The sequence below is a fragment of the Oryctolagus cuniculus genome, chromosome 5 (genome assembly GCF_051225735.1).
Source record: "Oryctolagus cuniculus isolate XC-2025 breed Fujian yellow rabbit chromosome 5, ASM5122573v1, whole genome shotgun sequence".
Classification (NCBI taxonomy): Eukaryota; Metazoa; Chordata; class Mammalia; order Lagomorpha; family Leporidae; genus Oryctolagus; species Oryctolagus cuniculus.
In genome coordinates this window covers 48,810,029-48,832,744 of record NC_142871.1, presented here as the reverse complement: position 1 = coordinate 48,832,744, position 22,716 = coordinate 48,810,029, and the positions used below count along the sequence as shown (strand labels likewise).

The 22,716-nt window shown below is 37.1% G+C and overlaps 1 protein-coding gene across 4 annotated transcripts in view; it reads right to left on the bottom strand.

Moving 5' to 3' along the window:
* The window catches only part of TBC1D32 (TBC1 domain family member 32), a 276,080-nt gene that overhangs the window by 170,647 nt on the left and 82,717 nt on the right, over nt 1–22,716 (bottom strand). For all 4 annotated transcript variants that reach the window (XM_070073655.2, XM_070073650.2, XM_070073652.2 and 1 more), the window contains 2 exons: nt 19,781–19,919; nt 8,882–8,969 (listed from right to left, as the gene is read on the bottom strand). In XM_070073655.2, coding sequence (XP_069929756.2) covers nt 8,882–8,969; nt 19,781–19,919 — 227 coding nt within the window. The remainder of the gene's footprint in view (nt 1–8,881; nt 8,970–19,780; nt 19,920–22,716) is intronic.

Below are 22,716 nucleotides of genomic sequence, written 5' to 3'. Positions count from 1 at the left end.
TCCGAATTGCTCCCAGTTGCTCCCCACAGGTGCCTACATCAAGAAACGGGAAAGGCACCAAAGAGATGAGCTTTCAATGAATCTCAAGGATCTAGAAAATCTGCAGCAAACCAGACCCAAATCTAGTAGGAGAAGTGAAATAATTAAAACCAGAGAAGAAATCAACAGGATTGAATCCAAAAAAAATTCCAAAAAATAAGACAAACGAGGAGCGGGTTTTTTGAAAAAATAAACAAAATTGACACCCCATTGGCCCAACTAACTAAAAAGAGAAAAGACACAAATCAATAAAATCAAAGTGAAAAAGGAAACATAACAACAGACACCACAGAAATAAAAAGAATCATCAGAAATTACTACAAGGACTTGTATGCCAGCAAACAGAAAAACCTATCAGAAATGGATAGATTCCTGGACACATGCAACCTACCTAAATTGAACCAGGAAGACATAGAAAACCTAAACAGACCCATAACTGAGACAGAAATTGAAACAGTAATAAAGGCCCTCATAACAAAGAAAAGCCCAGGACCAGATGGATTCACTGCTGAATTCTACCAGACATTTAAAGAAGAACTAACTCCAATTCTTCTCAAACTATTCAGAACATTCGAAAAAGAGGGAATCCTCCCAAATTCTTTCTATGAAGACAGCATTACCTTAATCCCTAAGCCGGAAAAAGATGCAGCATTGAAAGAGAATTACAGACCAATATCCCTGATGAACATAGATGCAAAAATCCTCAATAAAATTCTCGCCAATAGAATGCAACAACACATCAGAAAGATCATCCACCCAGAACAAGTGGGATTTATACCTGGTATGCAGGGATGGTTTAATGTGAGCAAAACAATCAATGTGATTCACCACATTAACAGACTGCAAAAGAAAAACCATATGATTATCTCAATAGACGCCGAGAAAGCATTTGATAAAATACAACACCCGTTCATGATGAAAACTCTAAGCAAACTGGGTTTGGAAGGAACATTCCTCAATACAATCAAAGCAATCTATGAAAAACCCATGGCCAACATCCTATTGAATGGGGAAAAGTTGGAAGCATTTCCACTGAGATCTGGTACCAGACAGGGATGCCCATTCTCACCGCTGCTATTCAATATAATTCTGGAAGTTCTAGCCAGAGCTATTAGGCAAGAAAAAGAAATTAAAGGGATACAAATTGGGAAGGAAGAACTCAAACTATCCCTCTTTGCAGATGATATGATTCTTTATTTAGGGGACCCAAAGAACTCTACTAAGAGATTATTGGAACTCATAGAAGATTTTGCCAAAGTAGCAGGATATAAAATCAATGCACAAAAATCAACAGCCTTTGTATACACAGACAATGCCATGGCTGAGAAAGAACTTCTAAGATCAATCCCATTCACAATAGCTACAAAAAAAATCAAATACCTTGAAATAAACTTAACCAAGGACGTTAAAGATCTCTACGATGAGAATTACAAAACCTTAAAGAAAAAAATAGAAGAGGATACCAAGAAATGGAAACATCTTCCATGCTCATGGATGGGAAGAATCAACATCATCAAAATGTCCATTCTCCCAAAAGCAATTTATAAATTCAATGCAATACCAATCAAGATACCAAAGACCTTCTTCTCAGATCTGGAAAAAATGGTGCTGAAATTTATATGGAGGCACAAGAGACCTCGAATAGCTAAAGCAATCTTGTACAACAAAAACAAAGCCGGAGGCATCACAATACCAGATTTCAGGACATACTACAGGGCAGTTGTAATCAAAACAGAATGATACTGGCACAGAAACAGACGGATAGACCAATGGAACAGAATAGAAACACCAGAAATCAACCCAAACATCTACAGCCAACTTATATTTGATCAAGGATCTAAAACCAAATCCTGGAGCAAGGAGTCTATTCAATAAACGGTGCTGGGAAAACTGGATTTCCACGTGCAGAAGCATGAAGCAAGACCCCTACCTTACACCTTACACAAAAATCCACTCAACATGGATTAAAGACCTAAATCTAAGTCCTGACACCATCAAGTTATTAGAGAACATTGGAGAAACCCTTCAAGATATTGGCACAGGCAAAGAATTTCTGGAAAAGACCCGGGAGGCACAGGCAGTCAAAGCCAAAATCAACTATTGGGATTGCATCAAATTGAGAAGTTTCTGTACTGCAAAAGAAACAGTCAGGAGAGTGAAGAGACAACCGACAGAATGGGAAAATATATTCGCAAACTATGAAACTGATAAAGGGTTAATAACCAGAATCTACAAAGAGATCAAGAAACTCCACAAAAACAAAACCAACAACCCACTTAAGAGATGGGCCAAGGACCTCAATAGACATTTTTCAAAAGAGGAAATCCAAAGGGCCAACAGGCACATGAAAAAATGTTCAAGGTCACTAGCAATCAGGGAAATGCTAATCAAAACCACAATGAGGTTTCACCTCACCCCAGTTAGAATGGCTCACATACAGAAATCTACCAACAACAGATGCTGGAGAGGATGTGGGGAAAAAGGGACACTAACCCACTGTTGGTGGGAATGCAAACTGGTCAAGCCACTATGGAAGGCAGTCTGGAGATTCCTCAGAAACCTGAAGATAACCCTGCCGTTCGACCCAGCCATCCCACTCCTTGGAATTTACCCAAAGGAATTTAAATTGGCAAACAAAAAAGCGGTCTGCACCCTAATGTTTATTGCAGCACAATTCACAATAGCCAAGACCTGGAACCAACCTAAATGCCCATCAACAGTAGACTGGATAAAGAAATTATGTACTCTTTAGAATACTATACCGCAGTAAGAAACAACGAAATCCAGTCATTTGCAACAACATGGAGGAATATGGAACACATCATGCTGAGTGAAATAAGCCAGTCCCAAAGGGACCAATACCATATGTTCGCCCTGATTGGTGACAACTGACTGAACACCAAAAAGGAAACCTGTTGAAGTGAAATGGACACTATGGGAAACGGTGACTTGATCAGCACAGCCCTGACTGTTAATGAACAACTTAATACATTATCCCTCTTAGTAGTTTTTTTTTGTCTGCTCTACTTAATATGACGGGTTTAATTCTGTAATTAATACACAGTTATTCTTAAGTGTTGAAATTTAACTGAAATGTGATCCCTGTTAAACATAAGAGTGGGAATAAGAGAGGGAAGAGATGTACAATTTGGGACATGCTCAAGCTGACTTGCCCCAAATGGTAGAGTTAGAAACATACCAGGGGACTCCAATTTAATCCCATCAAGGTGGCATGTACCAATGCCATCTCATTAGTCCAAGTGATCAATTTCAGTTCACAATTGATCATAATGAAAGGACTAAGAGTCAAAGGGAGCACATAAACAAGTCTAGTACCTGCTAATACTAACCGATAGAATAAATAAAGGGGAGAGTGATCCAACATGGGAAGCGAGATACTCAGCAGACTCATAGAATGGCGGATGTCCTAAACAGCACTCTGGCCTCAGAATCAGCCCTAAAGGCATTCCGATCTGGCTGAAAAGCCCATGAGAGTATTTCAGGCATGGAAAGCCAAGACACTCTGGCCAAAAAAAAAAAAAAAAACCTAAATGAAAGATCTCTGTGAGTGAGATCCCAGTGGAAAGAACAGGTCTTCAAAGAAGGAGGTACCTTTCTCTGAAGGGAGGAGAGAACCTCCACTTTGACTATGACCGTGTCTAAACAAGATAAGAGTCGGAGAACTCAAAAGGCTTCCATAGCCTTGGAAACTCATGACTGGTGCATAGGGAGATTACTGATGCCATAAACAGGAGTGTCAATTTGTAAAGCCAACAACAGGAGTCACTGTGCACTTACTCCTCATGTAGGATCTCTGTCCTTAATGTGCTGTACATTGAGACTTAATGCTATAACGAGTACTCAAACAGTATATTTCACTTTGTGTTTCTATGGGGGTGCAAACTGTTGAAATCTTTACTTAATGTATACTAAACTGATCTTCTGTAAAAAAAAATAAGAAGAAATTAGCAATTCCCAACTTGACTCTCCTTGGGATTAAACATGACAATAGGTCTGATCTGATTTCATCATCATTTAAAAAATCATCTATTATTTTTCACTTTATGTTTCTGTGTGGGAGCAAACTGTTGAAATCTTTACTTAATGTATGCTAAACTGATTTTCTGTATACAAAGAGAATTGAAAATGAATCCTCATGTGAATGGAAGGGGAGAGGGAGTGGGAAAGGGGAGGGTTGTGGGTGGGAGGGACGTTATGGGGGGGAAGCCATTGTAATCCATAAGCCGTACTTTGGAAATTTATATTCATTAAATAAAAATAAAAGTTAAAAAAAAAAGAAAGAAACTATGATGCCTCAAAAGAACAAGACACCCCAATTCAAGATTATGAAGATGATGAGATAGAAGAAATGCAAGAAAAGGATCTCAAAAAGTTAATAGGAACATTAAGAAGTTCTCAAAAACAAATTCTTAAACTACAGAAATCCTTACTGGACAGGATAGAAAATCTCTCTCATGAAAATGAAATATTAAGGAGGAATCAAAATAAAATGAAACAACTAGTAGAACATGAAATGGTGATAGTGAAATCTTAATGAAATGAAGAATTCAATAGATCAAATGACAAACACATTAGAGAGCCTTAAAAACAGAATGGGTGAAGCAGAAGAGAGAATATCGGACTTAGAAGACAGAGAACAGGAAAATATACAGTCAAACCAAAGAAAAGAAGAGGAAATTAGAAATCTAAAAAATATTGTTTGGAATCTACAGGATACTATTAAAAAAAAACCAACATTCAGGTTCTAGGAGTTCCTGAAGGCATGGAGAGGGAGAAAGGATTAGAATGCCTTTTTAGTGAGATACTAGCAGAAAATTTCCCAGGTTTGGAGAAGGACAGAGATATCCTAGTACAGGAAGCTCACAGAAACCCTAATAATCATGACCAAAAGAGCTCCTTACCATGACACAATGTAATTAAACTCACCACAGTGAAACATAAAGGAAAGATCCTAAAATGTACCAGAGAGAAACGGCAGATCAATTTATGTTCACAACTGATCATAATGATAGGACTAAGAGTCAAAGGGATCACATAAACAAGACTAGTGTCTCCTAATACTAACTGATAGAATAAAAAACGGAGAGAATGATCCAACATGGGAAGTGAGATACACAGCAGACTCATAGAACGGCAGATGTCCTAAACAGCACTCTGGCCTCAGAATCAACCCTTAAGGCATGCGGATCCGGCTGAAAAGCCCATGAGAGTATTTCAGGCATGGAAAGCCAAGACACTCTGGCCAAAAAAAAAAAAAAAAAAAAAAAGAGAGAGAGAGAGAGAGAGATGACCTAAATGAAAGATCTCTGTGAGATCCCACTGGAAAAAACAGGTCATCAAAGAAGGAGGTACCTTTCTCTGAAGGGAGGAGAAAACTTTCACTTTGACTATGACCTTGTCTAAATTGATCAGAGTTGGTGAGCTCAAAAGGCCTCCATAGCCTTGGGAGAGAGCCTAGGGAGATTACTGATGCCATAAACAAGAGTGTCAATTTGTTAAGTCAACAACAGGAGTCACTGTGCACTTACTCCTCATGTAGAATCTCTGTCCTTAATGTGCTGTATGTACATTGTGATTTAATGCTATAACTAGTATTCAAACAGTATTTTTCACTTTGTGTTTCTGTGTGGGTGCAAACTGTTGAAATCTTGACTTAATATATGCTAAATTGATCTTCTGTATATAAAGATAATTGAAAATGAATCTTGATGTGAATGGAAGGGGAGAGGGAACAGGAGAGGTGAGGGTTGCGGGTGGGAGGGAAGTTATGGGGGGAAAAAGCCATTGTAATCCATAAGCTGTACTTTTAAAATTTATATTCATCAAATAAAATTTAAAACAAAAACAAATTGTATGCGAAACTGCGTGACATCTCAATACATATGTACAATGTGTAATGATCAGATTTGGCTCATGGGCCTATCTGTCTTCTCAGATAGATATTCTCTGCATTGGAATATAAAAATTTCTCTCTACTATCCATGTTTAAATATTCAATTAATTGTTGACTGAGAGACTAAAATTTTTCTGTACGACTGCTGAATTTTGAATCCCAGCTTTTACCCTTAGGCCAATAACTTCTCTGAGTATATTCTTCTTAAAAATGATAAATGTTGGGGCTGGCGCTGTGGCTCACTTGGTTAAATCCTCCGCCTGCGGTGCCGGCATCCCATATGGATGCCGGGTTCTAGTCCTGGTTGCTCCTCTTCCAGTCCAGTTCCCTGCTATGGCCCAGGAAGGCAGCGGAGGATGGCCCATGTGCTTGGGCCCCTGCACCCACATAGGAGACCAGGAGGAAGAACTTGGTTCCTGGCTTCGGATCAGCACAGCGCCTTCTGTAGTGGCCATTTGGGGAGTGAATCAATGGAAAGAAGACCTTTCTCTCTGTTTCTCTCTTTCTCACTGTCTATAAACTACCTGTCAAATAAAAAAAAAAAGATAAATGTTACGACTTGCTCTGCAAATGAGCCAAGAAAGTAAACTAGCCTGAAAGGTTAGGTTTGTAGCAGCAAGGGGAGAAAAGAAGTAGATATCAGGAAGCAGCATTGGCATCTCAAGTTTATAAAGTATGCTCCTTTATACAATATGATCAGTTGTTGTAATTCTATATTATTAGAAGCATTTCTTCATTTCACAAAACTTTTGCTTCAGTATAGTCTAAATTTTCATGAGTGAGATGCTATCCAACTAAATGAAAAAGAGTATTAAACCTGATTATTAATTTTTCTGTGAAAAATCAAATCCCATGGAACAGTGTAAAAACAAAACATCTAATCATAAAATCAGTAAGACTACAATAGCAATATTACAGCAGAGAGCATACTTTGGTATAACAGAAAATAATATAATGTCCATAATCTCATGGCTCAAATACCAAATCTTCCAGGCCATTAGTTGTACTTCCTAGGAAAACCTCCTTGACTTCTTGGAGCCCAGTTCTCTCATTTGAAAAGTGAAATAATAATGCTACATTTCAGGATTGCCAAGCAGTATAAATGAGATGCAAAGGATCAAGACCTCAAGCAGAAGCAGTCTACCTTGTTCTGTCCTATAAAAATTTGCATTTAACTTCTCTCAGAAAAAGCTTGATACTATAGAGCTCAAAAGGTTAACATGACCAAGGGCAAGATCTGAAATTAAATACTGTCTCCAAATGCTTCAATTAATATGCCCCTGAATATAACACTATATGGATTTTATTCTAAAGAAAAGAAAATGGTTCAGTTTAGGTGAATTTTTGCCAAGAAGCATATTTCATAATTAAAGTAATCCAAATCAATTCATCTAAAAACTAAATTTAAAACATACCATAGAAAAAGTTTTCAATTAAGGAGGAAATCAATAATCACTGATGTGATGATTCATCAACCCTAATCCTTGAAAATATAATCATGGTATCTACACTACAGATTATATGTTGTCAAGGACAAGTAACAAAAGTAAGTATTATGATATGACACTAAATTCCCAATATTTTAACTTCCTAGAAATCCAATTGCTATGGGGGGGGCAACATACTGATTGAAAACTTCATAGATAGTGTGAAAGTGGTAAGGGAAATGTTTTTGAGAAAGAAAGAAGAAAGTCAATAAGAAAATGCTCAGAAAAGTGCAACAACTGTTCTGAGTGCAAATTCTGATGCCACTGAAACCAAGCATTAGGCAGGCCTATCAGATGTGACTGTACTGAAAGAGGACAATATCCCTCTGGCTTATAAAATGAAGGAGCTTCTTTTTCTTCCCTTTGAGGCACTTTGTTTGTATGTGTATATTCCATTACAAGAAAAGAACTGCAGGATTTTCCTTCCTGTGTGTTCTCACTTGTTTCTCTTTGATTGCCAGTGCCAGCTGAGGTTGTCAGTACCATGAAACCAAAGTGAAGAAACAGGAGCAAATTATATTTCCATTTTTCTACAACTGTGAATTGCACAGCACATCTGGGACTGATCACTCCACACTTGTTTAACTTGCCTGTGAGGTTCACAATTTTCCCAGCTCTTGGTCATCAATGATTTCAAGTTTATCAATGTAAGTCTTGATTATCACAGTTAGAAACCAGACAAGATTTTGTGGCATGCCTAATATAAGAACCTGGGTGTCTGCCTCTCTTTTTGGCACTGTTTATGTTTTTAAAAGCATGAGGCAGGATATTTATGTGCATGATTACAGCAGCACATAAAAAAGTAATTGCAGAAACAGCTAATGAAGGATAGGATTCTTAAAGTATCAAAAATGTTTCAATTACTTCATTAAGTACCATTATTCTGAGGAACAAGAACAGGCTGTGCAAATTAACACATGCTGCACACACACATACACACACACACATACACACATTCCAGTGGAAGTTCAAGGTAGTGCAGACAAAAAGGAAACCATGTAACTTTTTTATATTAAGACTTAACACGGGGTAAACAGTAAATATTATTTAGAATAAAAATTTCATCCTGCCACTTAATTTTTTCAGTTCCCTTGTTCATTTTATTAAAATTATAATTAAGAGGGGAAAGAAACCTAAGAGCTGGCATTTACTCTTTTGGTTAAAACGCACATGTCCTTATACAGGAGTACCTGGCTCCAACTCCTAGCTTCAGTTGCTGACTCTAGCTTCTCACTAACGCAGATCCTAAGAGGGAGCAGTGATAGCTCAAATAATTGGGTTCCTCCCATCCATAAGGGAGATCTGGATTGAGTACCCCTCTCCTGGTTCCAGCCCTTGTCAAACTCCAGCCACTGTGGACCTTTGGGGAATGAACCAGAAGATGGACTCTCTCGCATTCACTACCTCACAAATAAATAGTAAACATTAAAGAAAAATTTACCTGAATTTTTTAGTGCTATTGCACCTGTTGCTGTTGATGCCACTTGTGTAATCAAAACACCATAGTCAAACCTTCTATGCTTGCTGATCTAACAAAACAGAGAACAGAAATCAGAAGAAAATACGGTATGCTGATATTTTATATATGTTATATACATAACATTATTAGAACTCTTAAATGATTAAAATACTACACAATCCTTTAAGATGATAACAGCAGCAAAAACAGACTCAGAAACTTTAACAATCAATGAGTCTGTACTATCTTATTTCAAATCCGAGATCTGATCCCAGATCTCAAACTCAGTAGCAAAGTCACTCACCTCTCTAGTCCAAAGTATCTTCATACACAGAATAAGAAATCTGGACAGATGAAGACTAAGATTTCCTCCAACTCTAAATTCCACTATCCTATTGTTATTTCTTACATTGGTTCATCATTAATAAATTTACTTAATAACAAATATGTGTGGACTAATAGATTCCTAGCTTAACTTTCAAGCAATCAAATAACCTTAAATACAACAATTTCTTCTTTAAAAGGAAAACACTTTTAGATAGAAGTTGATCCTTGTTTCTAATAAATAGTATTTATGTGCATGCATATGCACACACACACAAACACACAGATACACATTCATATACACACAAAGAAAGCTTATTATCAATATACTGATTCTAAAACTATAGATATTCTTAAATAAGTTGGTATTTACTAAAAGTATTATAAACACATTCAGAGTAAATAAAGAATATATCAGCATAAATGAGAATAAGGAAATAACAAAATTATATCATAAAATACTCTTCCTTTTCAGACTATGGCTAAAGTTATGTGGGCTTATTAAAAGAGTTAAGAATTTTTTAATTATATCTTAAAAACATTTCCTTTAAAGGGTTTTAATCTCAAAATTTTTAAATATAAAGTATATGCTCAGATTTCCTGGCAAAATAAACTAAAAAAATTCAAGTTTATTTCTCCAATTTTCTTTAGTTCATTTCTTTATAAATTTGCTTTCCTTTTATGTTTTTATTAGCCATATATTCCATTTTCCATAATATATAATCTTTTGTTCTGAAGGGAGATGGCATAAAAGTACAGCAAGATAAACGTCTGTTCTCTAACTTGCCTTCCTCCACAACTTCAAAAGCACCTTACTTATCAATCACTACCAATGGCCCTGCTGATTCAGATATTAGTAGCCAGAGGGGTTGCCAAATTCACAGTAACTACTGAAAAGAGGCAGAGAAAATCATCAAAGAAGTTAGATATGTTTTACTAAGCAAGATTTAGTTTTTGTAGACAGTCAAGACAAGAAACATGAAATCCAAGTTCTAGTCTTACTGCATTCAGTAACTGGCTTGCTGCTAAAACAGATCATTTCACCAACTGGATATTTGCATTCTCTTATGCAAAATGAAAGAAATGGCCTAGAAACAGGGAGGAAGGCAGATTAGGGGACAACATATTGTGCTAGGCTAGGAATAAACAGTTAAAAAAAGGTGTAGGAAGTACACTCTCAGCGAGAAGTAGAGGGTAAACCTGACTGGAAATCCTACAAGATGAAGAGGAATACAGTGGGCCTATGTGGAAGGTGTGAATGTGAAGCACAAACAACTGCAGCAGCCAAGAGCCAGAGAGGGCACCAGCTTGGAGACAAAGGTGAGATCTGTGGGGAGCAACTCGGACTAGACTAAGTTACTGAAATTAAGACTTATTCTATGCATCTGCTCTCCCACAATATGGCGCTGAGAAGGGAGTAAACAACTTCTACGCAGCTGCCTCTCGCCAACTTGAGCGATGACCTGCAGGAGCTGATCCTGCTCTTGATTGGAGGAGAGCAGCGTACTCGGCGTGTGGGTAGCAGAGTTGGGATTGGCGGAAGAGGACTATAAAGGAGGAGAGAGACAACATGCACCAGGAACATCTAAGGGGAACATCTATCTGAAGGAACACCTGAGCAGCCCCCGAGAGAGCCGGCCGGCGGTGTGCCGCTCCCCTGCGGAAGTGGGGAAAGTGGCCAGGGGGAACCGCCCTTCCACGGAGGTGGAAGGACGGCAGCCAACCCAGGAAGAACCAGCAGCAAACCCGGGAAGGGCCGAGCAGACAAAAGAACAATGCAGGGTCCTGTGTTGTTCCTCCGCGAATGGGGGAGCGACAAGATCGAATTGCAGCAACCTGTGGTAATATAGCCCTAGGCTGAGTTTAGCATGTGTCTGGATGGGAGCCATGGGGACAGCTGGTTGGGTAACATGTGGACCGAGTGGAAGTAGAGTGGGCAAAAATTTATCTTCCCACAACTTCCCCACAACAGCACCCACTGCCTGGCTCAGAAAGAGCAAGTGCCAGTTTGGGTTTGGGCAGGAGCTGCGAAAGACTGCACACACACAGCAACTGGCTGAGACACAACACCATCTTCTCAACAGCACTGGTGACAATCGCAGATAAAGAGCCACATTTGGCCAATGGCTCTTGTGTGTATGTGTGATCCAGAGATTCTAGCAGAAGGAACAATCCACAGTCCCCACTGATTTTGAGGCTGGCTGGGAGGTGGCTGGACTACCACCTAGGATGCTGAGGCAATCATGGGCTCCCAGGATAAAGACACCTACATGGAGCTGTCTTAGGAACATATGCCTCTCTGTTGACTGGACAAGCAGGCAGGACAGAGAGAAACCTCTGCACCTAGCAACTGTGGGAGGAGAATTGTGAGCTGAGACCATGGGAACTCGGTAGTTACATGAGAAAGTGCAGAGTATAGCTGGGTCTCTGGGAAAGCACTAGGTGCAGCTCCACATGTTTGGAGGTCCTTGGTCATCTAGAGCAAGTAACTGCAGTGGGACTTCTTCTCACAGTCAGGACCACACAGATCATGTGTGTGGTTTATATGGTGGCATAGAACATACTGGGGGCTAACACATGGGCATTAAGATCTACCATGTCCAAACTAGGTGTTATCCTGGATACTCACCAGACTCTGCAGCACCTACCAGAGCTTCCTGGCCTCACCCACTAACACAACTTGATATTCACTAAAGTGCAGGAATACCACTAGGCCACAGTGGTATAGCTCAAAGATAAAAGCAATCACAGAAAGAACACAAAAATCAACTCTACAAATGCCCAAAGACAAAACACAGAAATTCAAGAATCAAGAATAAGGAAGACATCATGACCTCCCCAGAGGAATACAACATTTCATTAGAATGTAAAAATGAAGAGATTGAGGAAATGCTGGAATGAGAATTCAAAAGTTTAATCATAGGATGACTCAAAAGCAACCAGATGCAAATCTATGCACTAAAAAAAAACCATACATGATATGAATGAAAAATTTCCCCCATGAAATTGAGATTTTAAAGAGAAATCAAAATAAAATACTAGACATGAGAAATTCAATAGATGAAATCTTACAGTCAAACCAAGGGAGGGGGGAAACAAAAAGAAAACAGAAAACTTAAAAACAGTGTTGGAGATATATGGGATACTATTAAATGACCCAATATAGGGATCTCAGGAGTTCCTGAAGGTGTGGAAGCAAAGAATGGACTAGAAGGGCTATTCAGTAAAATAATTATAGAAAACTTCCCCAATTTGGAAAAAGGAAGGGACATCCAAGTACAGGAAGAACACAGAACTCATAATAGACATGACCAGAAAAGACCTTCACCACAACAAATTTTAGTCAAATTTTCCACAGTAAAACATAAAATATTATAAAATGTACACAAGAGAAACACCAGATTACTTTCAGAGGATCCCCAATTAGACTCACAGCTGACTTCTTATTAGACACACTATAGGCTAGAAGGGAAAGGGAACACAGGGTCCAAGTCTTGAGGAAAAAAAAAAAAACTGTCAACCCAGAATATTGTAACTTGAAAAGCTCTCATTATGAAATAAAGTGAAATAAAGACCTTCCATAACAAACAGAAATTGAAAAAATTTGTCTGCATTCACTAGCCTTACAAAAGATGCTTAAGGATGTGCTACACACAAAAACACAGAAAGATAGCCATCATTATGAAAGATTGTGAAGGCAGAAAATCCCTCAATAAAGGTACAAAAGAAATCCAAAACAAACAATAGGAATATTTATGTAAAAATGTCAGGGCTAAGTCATTACTTATTAATAGAAACCTTGAATGTAAAGGGCCTCAACTCTCCAGCTAAAAGATACACAGTCTGGCTGAATGGATTCACAAACAAGGCTCATCTATTTGCTGCCTACAAGAAACATACCTCATCAAAAAAAAAAAAAAAAAAAAAAAAAAGATAAACACAGACTGAAAGTGAAAGGACGAAAAAAAAAATATTCCATGCTAAAATAAAGCAAAAAAGGTCAGGTGTTGACATCCTAAAATCAGGCAAAATAGATTTCAACATAAAAGTTGTTAAAAGAGATTTAAAAAGGGCACTATGTAATGGTTAAGGGATCAATTCAACAGGAAGATGTGACTATAATAAATGTATTTGAACCCAATTACAGGGCGCATGGCTATTTAAAAAATGTTAATGGATCTAAAGAGAGACATAGAACCCAATACAATAGTAACAGGGGACTTTAACACCCCACTTTCATCAATGGACAGATCAACTAGACAGGAAATCAACAAAGAAAAGACAGAGCTAATGGACACTATGGACCAAGCTCATATCTACAGAACATTTCACCCCACAGTTGCAGAATACACATTCATATTATCAGTGCATGAAACTTTCTTTAGGATAGACCATATGCTAGGCAATGAAGCAAATCTCAGCAAATTTAAAAAATCTCCTCTGAAAACAATGGAATGAAGGTGGAAATCAACAACTCAAGATTCTCTATAACATATATAAACACATGGAAACTGAATATGTTCCTGAATGAACAATAGGTCATAGAAGAAATCAAGAGTAATCAAAAAATTTCTGGAAGCAAATGAAAAGGACAATATACCATATCAAAAACTTATGGGATACAGCAAAGCAGTATTAAGAGGTAAGTTTATAGCAATCGGCAGGCACATGAAGAAATGGGAAAGGTACCCAAAAAATGACCCATCAATGCATCTCAAGAGCCTGGAAAAAAAAACCAAATCCAAATTAATAGGAGGAAAGAAATAATTAATATTAGATAATACACAAATTGAAACAAAAAACAAAACATCAATTAAATGAAAAGATAGTTTTTGAAAAAAAAAAATCAATACACTATTGACCTAACTAAACAAAAAATACAAAATACAAAATCTATTCATGATGAAAACCTTATGTAAATTGGGCATAGAAGGAACATTCCTCAACACAATCAAGGCAATTTATGACAAAGCCATGGTCAGCATCCTGTTGAATGGTGAAAACCTGAAAGCATTCCAGCTAAGATCCACAACCAGACAAGGATGCCCACTCTCACCATCACTATTTAATATAGTCCCAGAAGTTTTAGCCAGAGCCATTGGGCAATAAAAAAAAAAAAAAAAAGACTACAAATTAGAAAGAAGGAAATCAAACTATTCCTATTTGCAGATGACATGACCCTATATATAGAGGATCCAAAGACCGCCAAGAGACTACCGGAGCTCATAAGAGAGTTTGGTAAAGTGGCAGGATATAAAATATACTGAAAAGCCAATAGCCTTTGTATACATGTTAGGTAGGAAGTCAGAAATGAGCTTATGTGTGTGTGACAAAAGCCTAAGGAATTGACATTTACAGTGGTCCAGCAACTGCATCGCAAAGTCATCCTGATAACCTTCCAGGTGAAGCCCAGTATCTGCATTTCAAAAGTCCTGCCTTGATCCTGATCACCTCCCAGAGGGACCTGCCCCTTCTACCAGGCCTGATAAACATCCTTCCTCTAAGGCAGGGCAACACCAGCCAGGCTTCCCCTGTCTGATAACTTCAATGGGAAAAACTCAGAAAGGAATTTTTCGTATTTACACCCAACAAGTCCTTTGATCAGGAGAAGAAGGAGAGGGGGAGGGAAAAGGCAGGAAGGAAAGCCCCAGCCTAAATGTGAACTACACACTCTCTCTCAGGTTCTGTCTGGAGAGGTGCCCATCCATTCTTACGGATGTCCCTACCCTAATAACCTTGCTATGTTGCTTCCCCCTGTTCTCTGTCTCACACCTGAATTCTTTCTTGCACAAAAACAAGGACCCTTTCCTTCTCTGGCAACATACACAGACAATGTCATAGCTAAGGAAGAACTTTTAAGATCAGTCTCATTCACAATAGCTCCAAAAAAATTTAATACCTTGGAATAAATTTAACTAAGACGACAAAGATGTCTACAATCAAAATTACAAAGCAGTAAAGAAATAAATAGAAGGGGATATTAAAACATCAGAAAATCTTCCATGTTCAAGGATTGGGAGAATTAATATAATCAAAATGTCCATACTACAAAAAACAATTTACAGACACAATACAATCCAAATCAAAACACCAACAACATTCTTCACAGATCTAAAAAAATGATGCTAAGATTCATATGGAAACACAAGAGACCCCAAATACCTAAGCAATCTTATACAACAAAAACAAAGACACAGCCCTCACAATACCTGATTTCAAGACATACTACAGGACAGTTATATTCAAAACAGCCTGGTACTGGCACAAAAACAGTGTTGTAGACAAATGGTACAGAATAGAAAGTCCAGAAATCAACTCATAAATTCACAACCAACTTATCTGTGAAAAAGGAGCTAAAATCAATCCTTGGAGCAAAGACTGGCTCTACAACAAATGCTGCTGGGGAAACAGGATTTCCATGTACAGAAGTTTTAAACTAGACCCATACCTAACACCTTACACAAAAATCCACTCAAAATGGATTAAAGACCTAAATCTACAGGCCAGTGCCATGGCTCACTTGGCTAATCCTCAGCCTGTAGCACCAGCACCCAGGTTCTAGTCCCAGTTGGGGCACCAGGTACTAGTCCCAGTTGCTCCTCTCCAGTCCAGCTCTCTGCTGTGGCCCAGGAGGGCAGCGGAGGATGCCCTAATGCTTGGGTCCCTGCACCCACATGGGAGACCAGGAGGAAGCACCTGGATCCTGGATTCGGATCAGCACAGTGCTGGCCGTAGCGAACATTAGGGGAGTGAACCAACGGAAGGAAGACCTTTCTCTCTGTCTTTCTCTCTCACTGTCTAACTCTGCCTGTCAAAAATTCCACTCATTGGAATTTACCCAAAGGAATTTAAATTGGCAAACAAAAAAGCGGTCTGCACCCTAATGTTTATTGCAGCTCAATTCACAATAGCTAAGACCTGGAACCAACCTAAATGCCCATCAACAGTAGACTGGATAAAGAAATTATGGGATATGTACTCTTTAGAATACTATACCGCAGTAAGAAACAACGAAATCCAGTCATTTGCAACAAAATGGAGGAATATGGAACACATCATGCTGAGTGAAATAAGCCAGTCCCAAAGGGACAAATACCATATGTTCTCCCTGATCGGTGACAACTGACTGAACACCAAAAAGGAAACCTGTTGAAGTGAAATGGACACTATGGGAAACGGTGACTTGATCAGCATAGCCCTGACTGTTAATGAACAACTTAATACATTATCCCTCTTAGTTTTTTTGTCTGTTCTACTTAATATGACTGGTTTAATTCTGTAATTAATACACAGTTATTCTTAAGTGTTGAAATTTAACTGAAATGTGATCCCTGTTAAACATAAGAGTGGGAATAAGAGAGGGAAGAGATGTACAATTTGGGACATGCTCAAGCTGACTTGCCCCAAATGGTAGAGTTAGAAACATACCAGGGGACTCCAATTTAATCCCATCAAGGTGGCATGTACCAATGCCATCTCACTATTCCAAGTGATCAATTTCAGTTCACAATTGATCATAATGAAAGGACTAAGAGTCAAAGGGAGCACACAAACAAGTCTAGTACCTGCTAATACTAACTGATAGAATAAATAAAGGGGAGAGTGATCCAACATGGGAAGCGAGATACTCAGCAGACTCATAGAATGGCGGATGTCCTAAACAGCACTCTGGCCTCAGAATCAGCCCTAAAGGCATTCCGATCTGGCTGAAAAGCCCATGAGAGTATTTCAGGCATGGAAAGCCAAGACACTCTGGCAAAAAACAAACAAACAAACAAAAAAAAAAACAAAACCCTAAATCAAAGATCTCTGTGAGTGAGATCCCAGTGGAAAGAACAGGTCTTCGAAGAAGGAGGTACCTTTCTCTGAAGGGAGGAGAGAACCTCCACTTTGAATATGACCTTGTCTAAACAAGATAAGAGTCGGTGAACTCAAAAGGCTTCCATAGCCTTGGAAACTCATGACTGGTGCATAGGGAGATTACTGATGCCATAAACAGGAGTGTCAATTTGTAAAGTCAACAGCAGGAGTCACTGTGCACTTACTCCTCATGTAGGATCTCTGTCCTTAATGTGCTGTACATTGAGACTTAATGCTATAATGAGTACTCAAACAGTATATTTCGCTTTGTGTTTCTATGGGGGTGCAAACTGTTGAAATCTTTACTTAATGTATACTAAACTGATCTTCTGTATAAAAAAAAAAAAGAAGAAATTATCAATTCCCAACTTGACTCTCCTTGGGATTAAACATGACAATAGGTCTGATCTGATTTCATCATCATTTAAAAAATCATCTATTATTTTTCACTTTATGTTGTGTGGGAGCAAACTGTTGAAATCTTTACTTAATGTATGCTAAACTGATCTTCTGTATATAAAGAGAATCGAAAATGAATCTTGATGTGAATGGAAGGGGAGAGGGAGTGGGAAAGGGGAGGGATGCGGGTGGGAGAGACGATATGGGGGGGGAAGCCATTGTAATCCATAAGTTGTACTTTGGAAATTTATATTCATTAAATAAAAGTTAAAAAAAAATAAAAATAAAAAAAAATCCTGTCTTTTGGGACAAGATAGATACAGCTGGAAACCATTATATTTAGTGAAATAAGCCAGCCCCCCAAATATAGATACCATATGTTATCCCTGATCCAAGGTAACTAATAGAGTAACTGAAATGTAATGAATTGGAGTGAAAAAGACATTTTGAGATTCAATGATTGTTTATAGCCCTTGTCTCTTCTGTTGAGAAACAGTGTTTTGTTTTGTTTTGTTTTTTCTCTTCACACTGTTTGTTGAACTCTTTCACTCAGTGTAGAGTTAACTGTATGATCATTGAGTAAACTGAAAGTATTCTTTGTAAAAATTAACAGTGGGAAATTGAGAGGGAGAAGGAGGAAGAGTTGAAGTGCAGGTGGTAAGGAAGCTAGGGGGAGAAGTGTCAAGATGTTCCTATAGCGGAAACTTGTATAACCTAAAGAAATGACCTAACCCAACTGATTTCTTACAAGATAACTGAGGATATAAACAAAACATCCTGAATAGTATATAGTAACACTGAACTACTGTGATAATTACAATGACAATGAAGATGGTGATATACTAAACTACAAGGTTGCAAATTACTAAGGTCGTGGGAACAGTATCTTCTATGATAATCACTAGAGTGATACAAAAAAAATTCATGTTGCTTTGAAATTTATGAATATTAAAAAAATCTCATCCTGAGTGTATTATCTCCATAGTAAAAGTTGTTTCTGCATAGTCATCTAAACAAAAGAGAAAAAAAGTTTTATCTGCATGCTCTCAAATATTTAAAAACAAAACTGACATCTAAATAGTTCATTAATAAATAAAGAGAGATGCAAACTTAGTAGCAGAGAAATAAAATTAAAACAAAATGTCAATTTCAAAAAGCTTGACAAAAATCTGTATTTCCTACAAGAAATCCACATATCCATGGCTGTTACACCCAGTAAACACACTGGCATGGAAACGTAGCATTACAAGATTTAGGCAAGGTGAAATGGAACCAAGAATCAAGAATGATACCAGAGTAAAACGCATAAACAAAAAGTAGAAACTTACATGAATGTAGGAGGGCAATATGCCACAAACTGAGGCACAGAAACAACTACCTTCTCTATACTCGAGGTTCATTAAAATAAAACAAAATAAAAACGCACAAGAGTACTTCAAAAAGTTCACAGAGGGACAGGCAGTGAGTAGAGTGGTTTGGTACAGGCATCTGTGTCTCTCAAATAAAATGAAAGAAAGTTCATTGAAAATGACATGAAAAATTTTCAGCACAAAAATCTGAAATCATGCATATGTATCTACACATGCAAACCTAATATCATAAGATACTATTGACACCTTTTGTGTATGAGGGGATGGTCGGGGCCCTCATTCAGGAACTTCTTCACCAAGACAACTAAAAAAGTTTAATTATCTCTTATATTATAGATTTAAACAAAAGTAAAAATTAGAATTGAAGAGAGCAAGAAGAAAGAAAGCACTTTTTACAATCAGAGAACCAAAGACAAGAAAAGAAAAACACTCTCAAAAGCACACCTAAGACCTTTTTAAAGACTGAAGAAAAGTTGAATACAACTCAAGGACCTCTAATTGAATAAAGCTAAGTGATACTGCAAGTTTTATTTAATAGCAGGACAACAGAATGCCTCTACAAACATATACATTTAAATGTGAGGCCTCAATCTTAATGACACATGCATTTGGCCTAACAGCACTTTTTCATCCAGAAGTTCCTAACAGCTTCAATGAACCCAGATGTTTGATATTACATTTATAAAACATCTGGATGATCAACTGAATTTTTGAATTCCATCTGGTTGTGTGCAATTCTATGAATAAGGATACCAACGCCAATTCTCTAATGCTTTCCTACAAAAAAATTGAGTTAAATATTACAATGATAGATGGCTTTTTAATTAAGGCTTACTAACCTCCTCATGCAGAGAAAACAGAATATTGTTCTTAATGGCTTTTATAACATCAAAAATTCCTCTTGCCTTTGAAAGATGGTATTTCATACCTGTAGTTTTTTTGCATATCGGTTGAACATAAACGTCACACATTCATTGATGGCACCTGTTCTTTGAAGAAGTAGTAATCCCTTGGGAGTGGCAGCAAAATTTAGTAAATCATCCAACAAATTCTCTTCCCAAGCCATACTGAAACAGGTAAAAGAATAGTAGGATTTTTGTCAGTATGTTCAAAACTAAAAAGAAAGTACTTCAACTCAATAGTGACAGTAACTAAATTTACAGCAGATTGGCTACAAATTACTCAAAGAATCTTTCCAGATAAAATAATGATTTCTTTGAAAGTGAATTCCCCTTTTCTTACATCTTCTATAGTAACAATTTTTGTTCAGTGAATGAATGAGATATTAAGTATATGTCAGCACTTTATTACACCTAGGTTCTCTCACCCATGCCTTAATTTCATTCTATTTTTCTATTATAATTCTACTGTAGCTGGCTTCCCAAATTCTCAACTCTGTTATTTATGTACTTTTGCAATTCATTATAAAATATCTTATGACTTTCTAAAACATATCATACATATTATCTCTTCTTATTTTTATAGGTTTTTAATATAAATTATTTTACTTTTGGAAAATGACATCTTTTTTTCTCACAACACTTTAACAAGGAAGGCCAACAATTTTCTCCAGAGAGAGAGGAAACAAGAGCTACAAGAAAAGAGAGTGGAAACATTTTAAAAGCATTGTACTCCATGATATATAATTTTATATATTATATATAATTATTATTTGCCAGTTGAAAATTTTTTAAAAAGATGATACAGTTTTTTTTAGAATTGAGGAAAGACATTTCAGACTAGAGCTAAAGATCATTCCAAGTACCAAGTTGAATAAACTTAAATTACAAAAAAATAGCAAATATAAAAAAAAATTCAACTCTTAAAGTGAAAATACAACCTACAAGGGAAAGGTGATATACTGACAACTGATTTATCAATTACTATATTCTAATACAACAGCATCAAATAGTGATGATGAGAAATAATTGTTACTTGAACATTTATAGACAAGTAAACTACATTTAAGAATGAGAATGTGAGTTTGCAGGGGAAGCATCTGTGTAGGTTGGAGGGAGAATACATATTTTCAGATATAAAAAAATTTCAAATGTTAATATAAAAGGATAATTATGTTTGAAAAATTAAAAGATAGATTCAGAGGGAAAAAAGTAAACCTACCATAAAAAATGGGCCTCATATTTCAACAAACAGAATTTTTAATAGTCAACATGTCAGTGATTTATTTAATATTTGTTGGAAAAATTAATTAGGTAATCAAAAAGATAAAGAAGAAAGTCTAGGTAACTGTAACAAGGCTGAGAATTAGGGAGTATTCAGAGTTTCAATGAGTAAAAGTCTGCTAAAACCCATATTGCATTTCAAAATATACAAATATCTATTTTCAGGTTTTAAAAATATAAATAAATACATACATATTGACATCTTACATTAACCATTTTGTAATACAGAAACACTATTTTTATGATTTATTTATCTGAAAGGCAGATCCAGCTCCCTGCTAACATACCCGAGAAAGCAGCAGAAGATGGCCCAAGCACTTGGGCCCCTGCAACCACATGGGAGACCCAGAAGAAGCTCCTGGCTCCCGGCTTTAGCCTGGCCCAGCCCTATTTGAGGAGTGACTGAGGAGTGAACCAGCCCTGTACCACTCAAACCTGTGGACTTGAATTAATCCACATTACCAGGTTCCTCAAGATCTCTGGCTTGTAGATATTATGTCATGGGACTTCTTAGCTTCCATAATTGCATGAAGCGACAGCTCTAATAAATCCTCTCTCATATACTGATATTGCTATCAGTTTAGACACAGAGATAGATAGATAGATCTATCAATCAATCGATCGATCAATAGACAGATGTCTTTTTAGATGTCTTTTTGATTCTGTCTCTCTGGAGAACTCTGACTAATACAGACATTAATATCAGATGTTAGGGAACCTCCTCTCTCCTGATATCAAGTTTCCATATGGAGCACATCATCCACTTTAAAACTGTTTAGCTCTCTCCACCCAGTCACCCACTCCTCCTTCCACATGGAAGAAGCAGAAATTTAAAATTTGAAGAATGACCAAAGCATCCTTGCTAAGCATCGCCTTTCTCTCCAGTCCACTACCCTTTGCAGATCCAACTACCCATAGGAAGCACACATTTTGTTCTGCTTAACTATGCAGTTGTTAAGTTTGATAGCAGTAAGTTCTGACTTGAGGGACGCCTACAACTGGCCATCACATATTAAGGCTAGCGCAAATCTTTCAAATTCTTAAGACCAATCATAGGAAGCCTATGTTATTCAATTTTTTTTTACTTCTGTATCTTTTAATTGGTTTATAACTCAGGAATAATAGAATTGTGTATATAAATTAATAGCTTTCTCATACTAAAACATCAATGTCTAAAAATACTAAAAAAGTGAAATATTTTAAATACATTAATCATATTCCCTACCACTTCTAGCGTATTGACTGCACCATTTCTTCATCTGTAATAATATTCATTCTTTCCTCTATTTACACTGTGATTATCCCTGTATTCTTTATAAGTTTCACAATAACTTCTGAGAAGACTTCCCCCAGAAGTTGGCTCACAATGGACTTTGTGCAACCCCCATCATACAAATTTAGCATATTATGTTGTCATGATGTATTTACTTATTTGTATCCCACTATACAACATGCTCACTAAGGCCTGTATGTGTCTTTGGAACTCATCATAGCACTTGATTTGATAAACAGCTGAATAAATAAAAGGAAAATGAATGCATGACTGCATGAATGAAAACAAAGTGACAAACTAGATTCCAAAGTAAAGAAAACAAAGCCAAATACTGTCTCAATAATGAATTGTAGGAATGTTTTACTCATCCCATTAACTACAAAGAAAAATAATAGTTAAGTCTGTGAC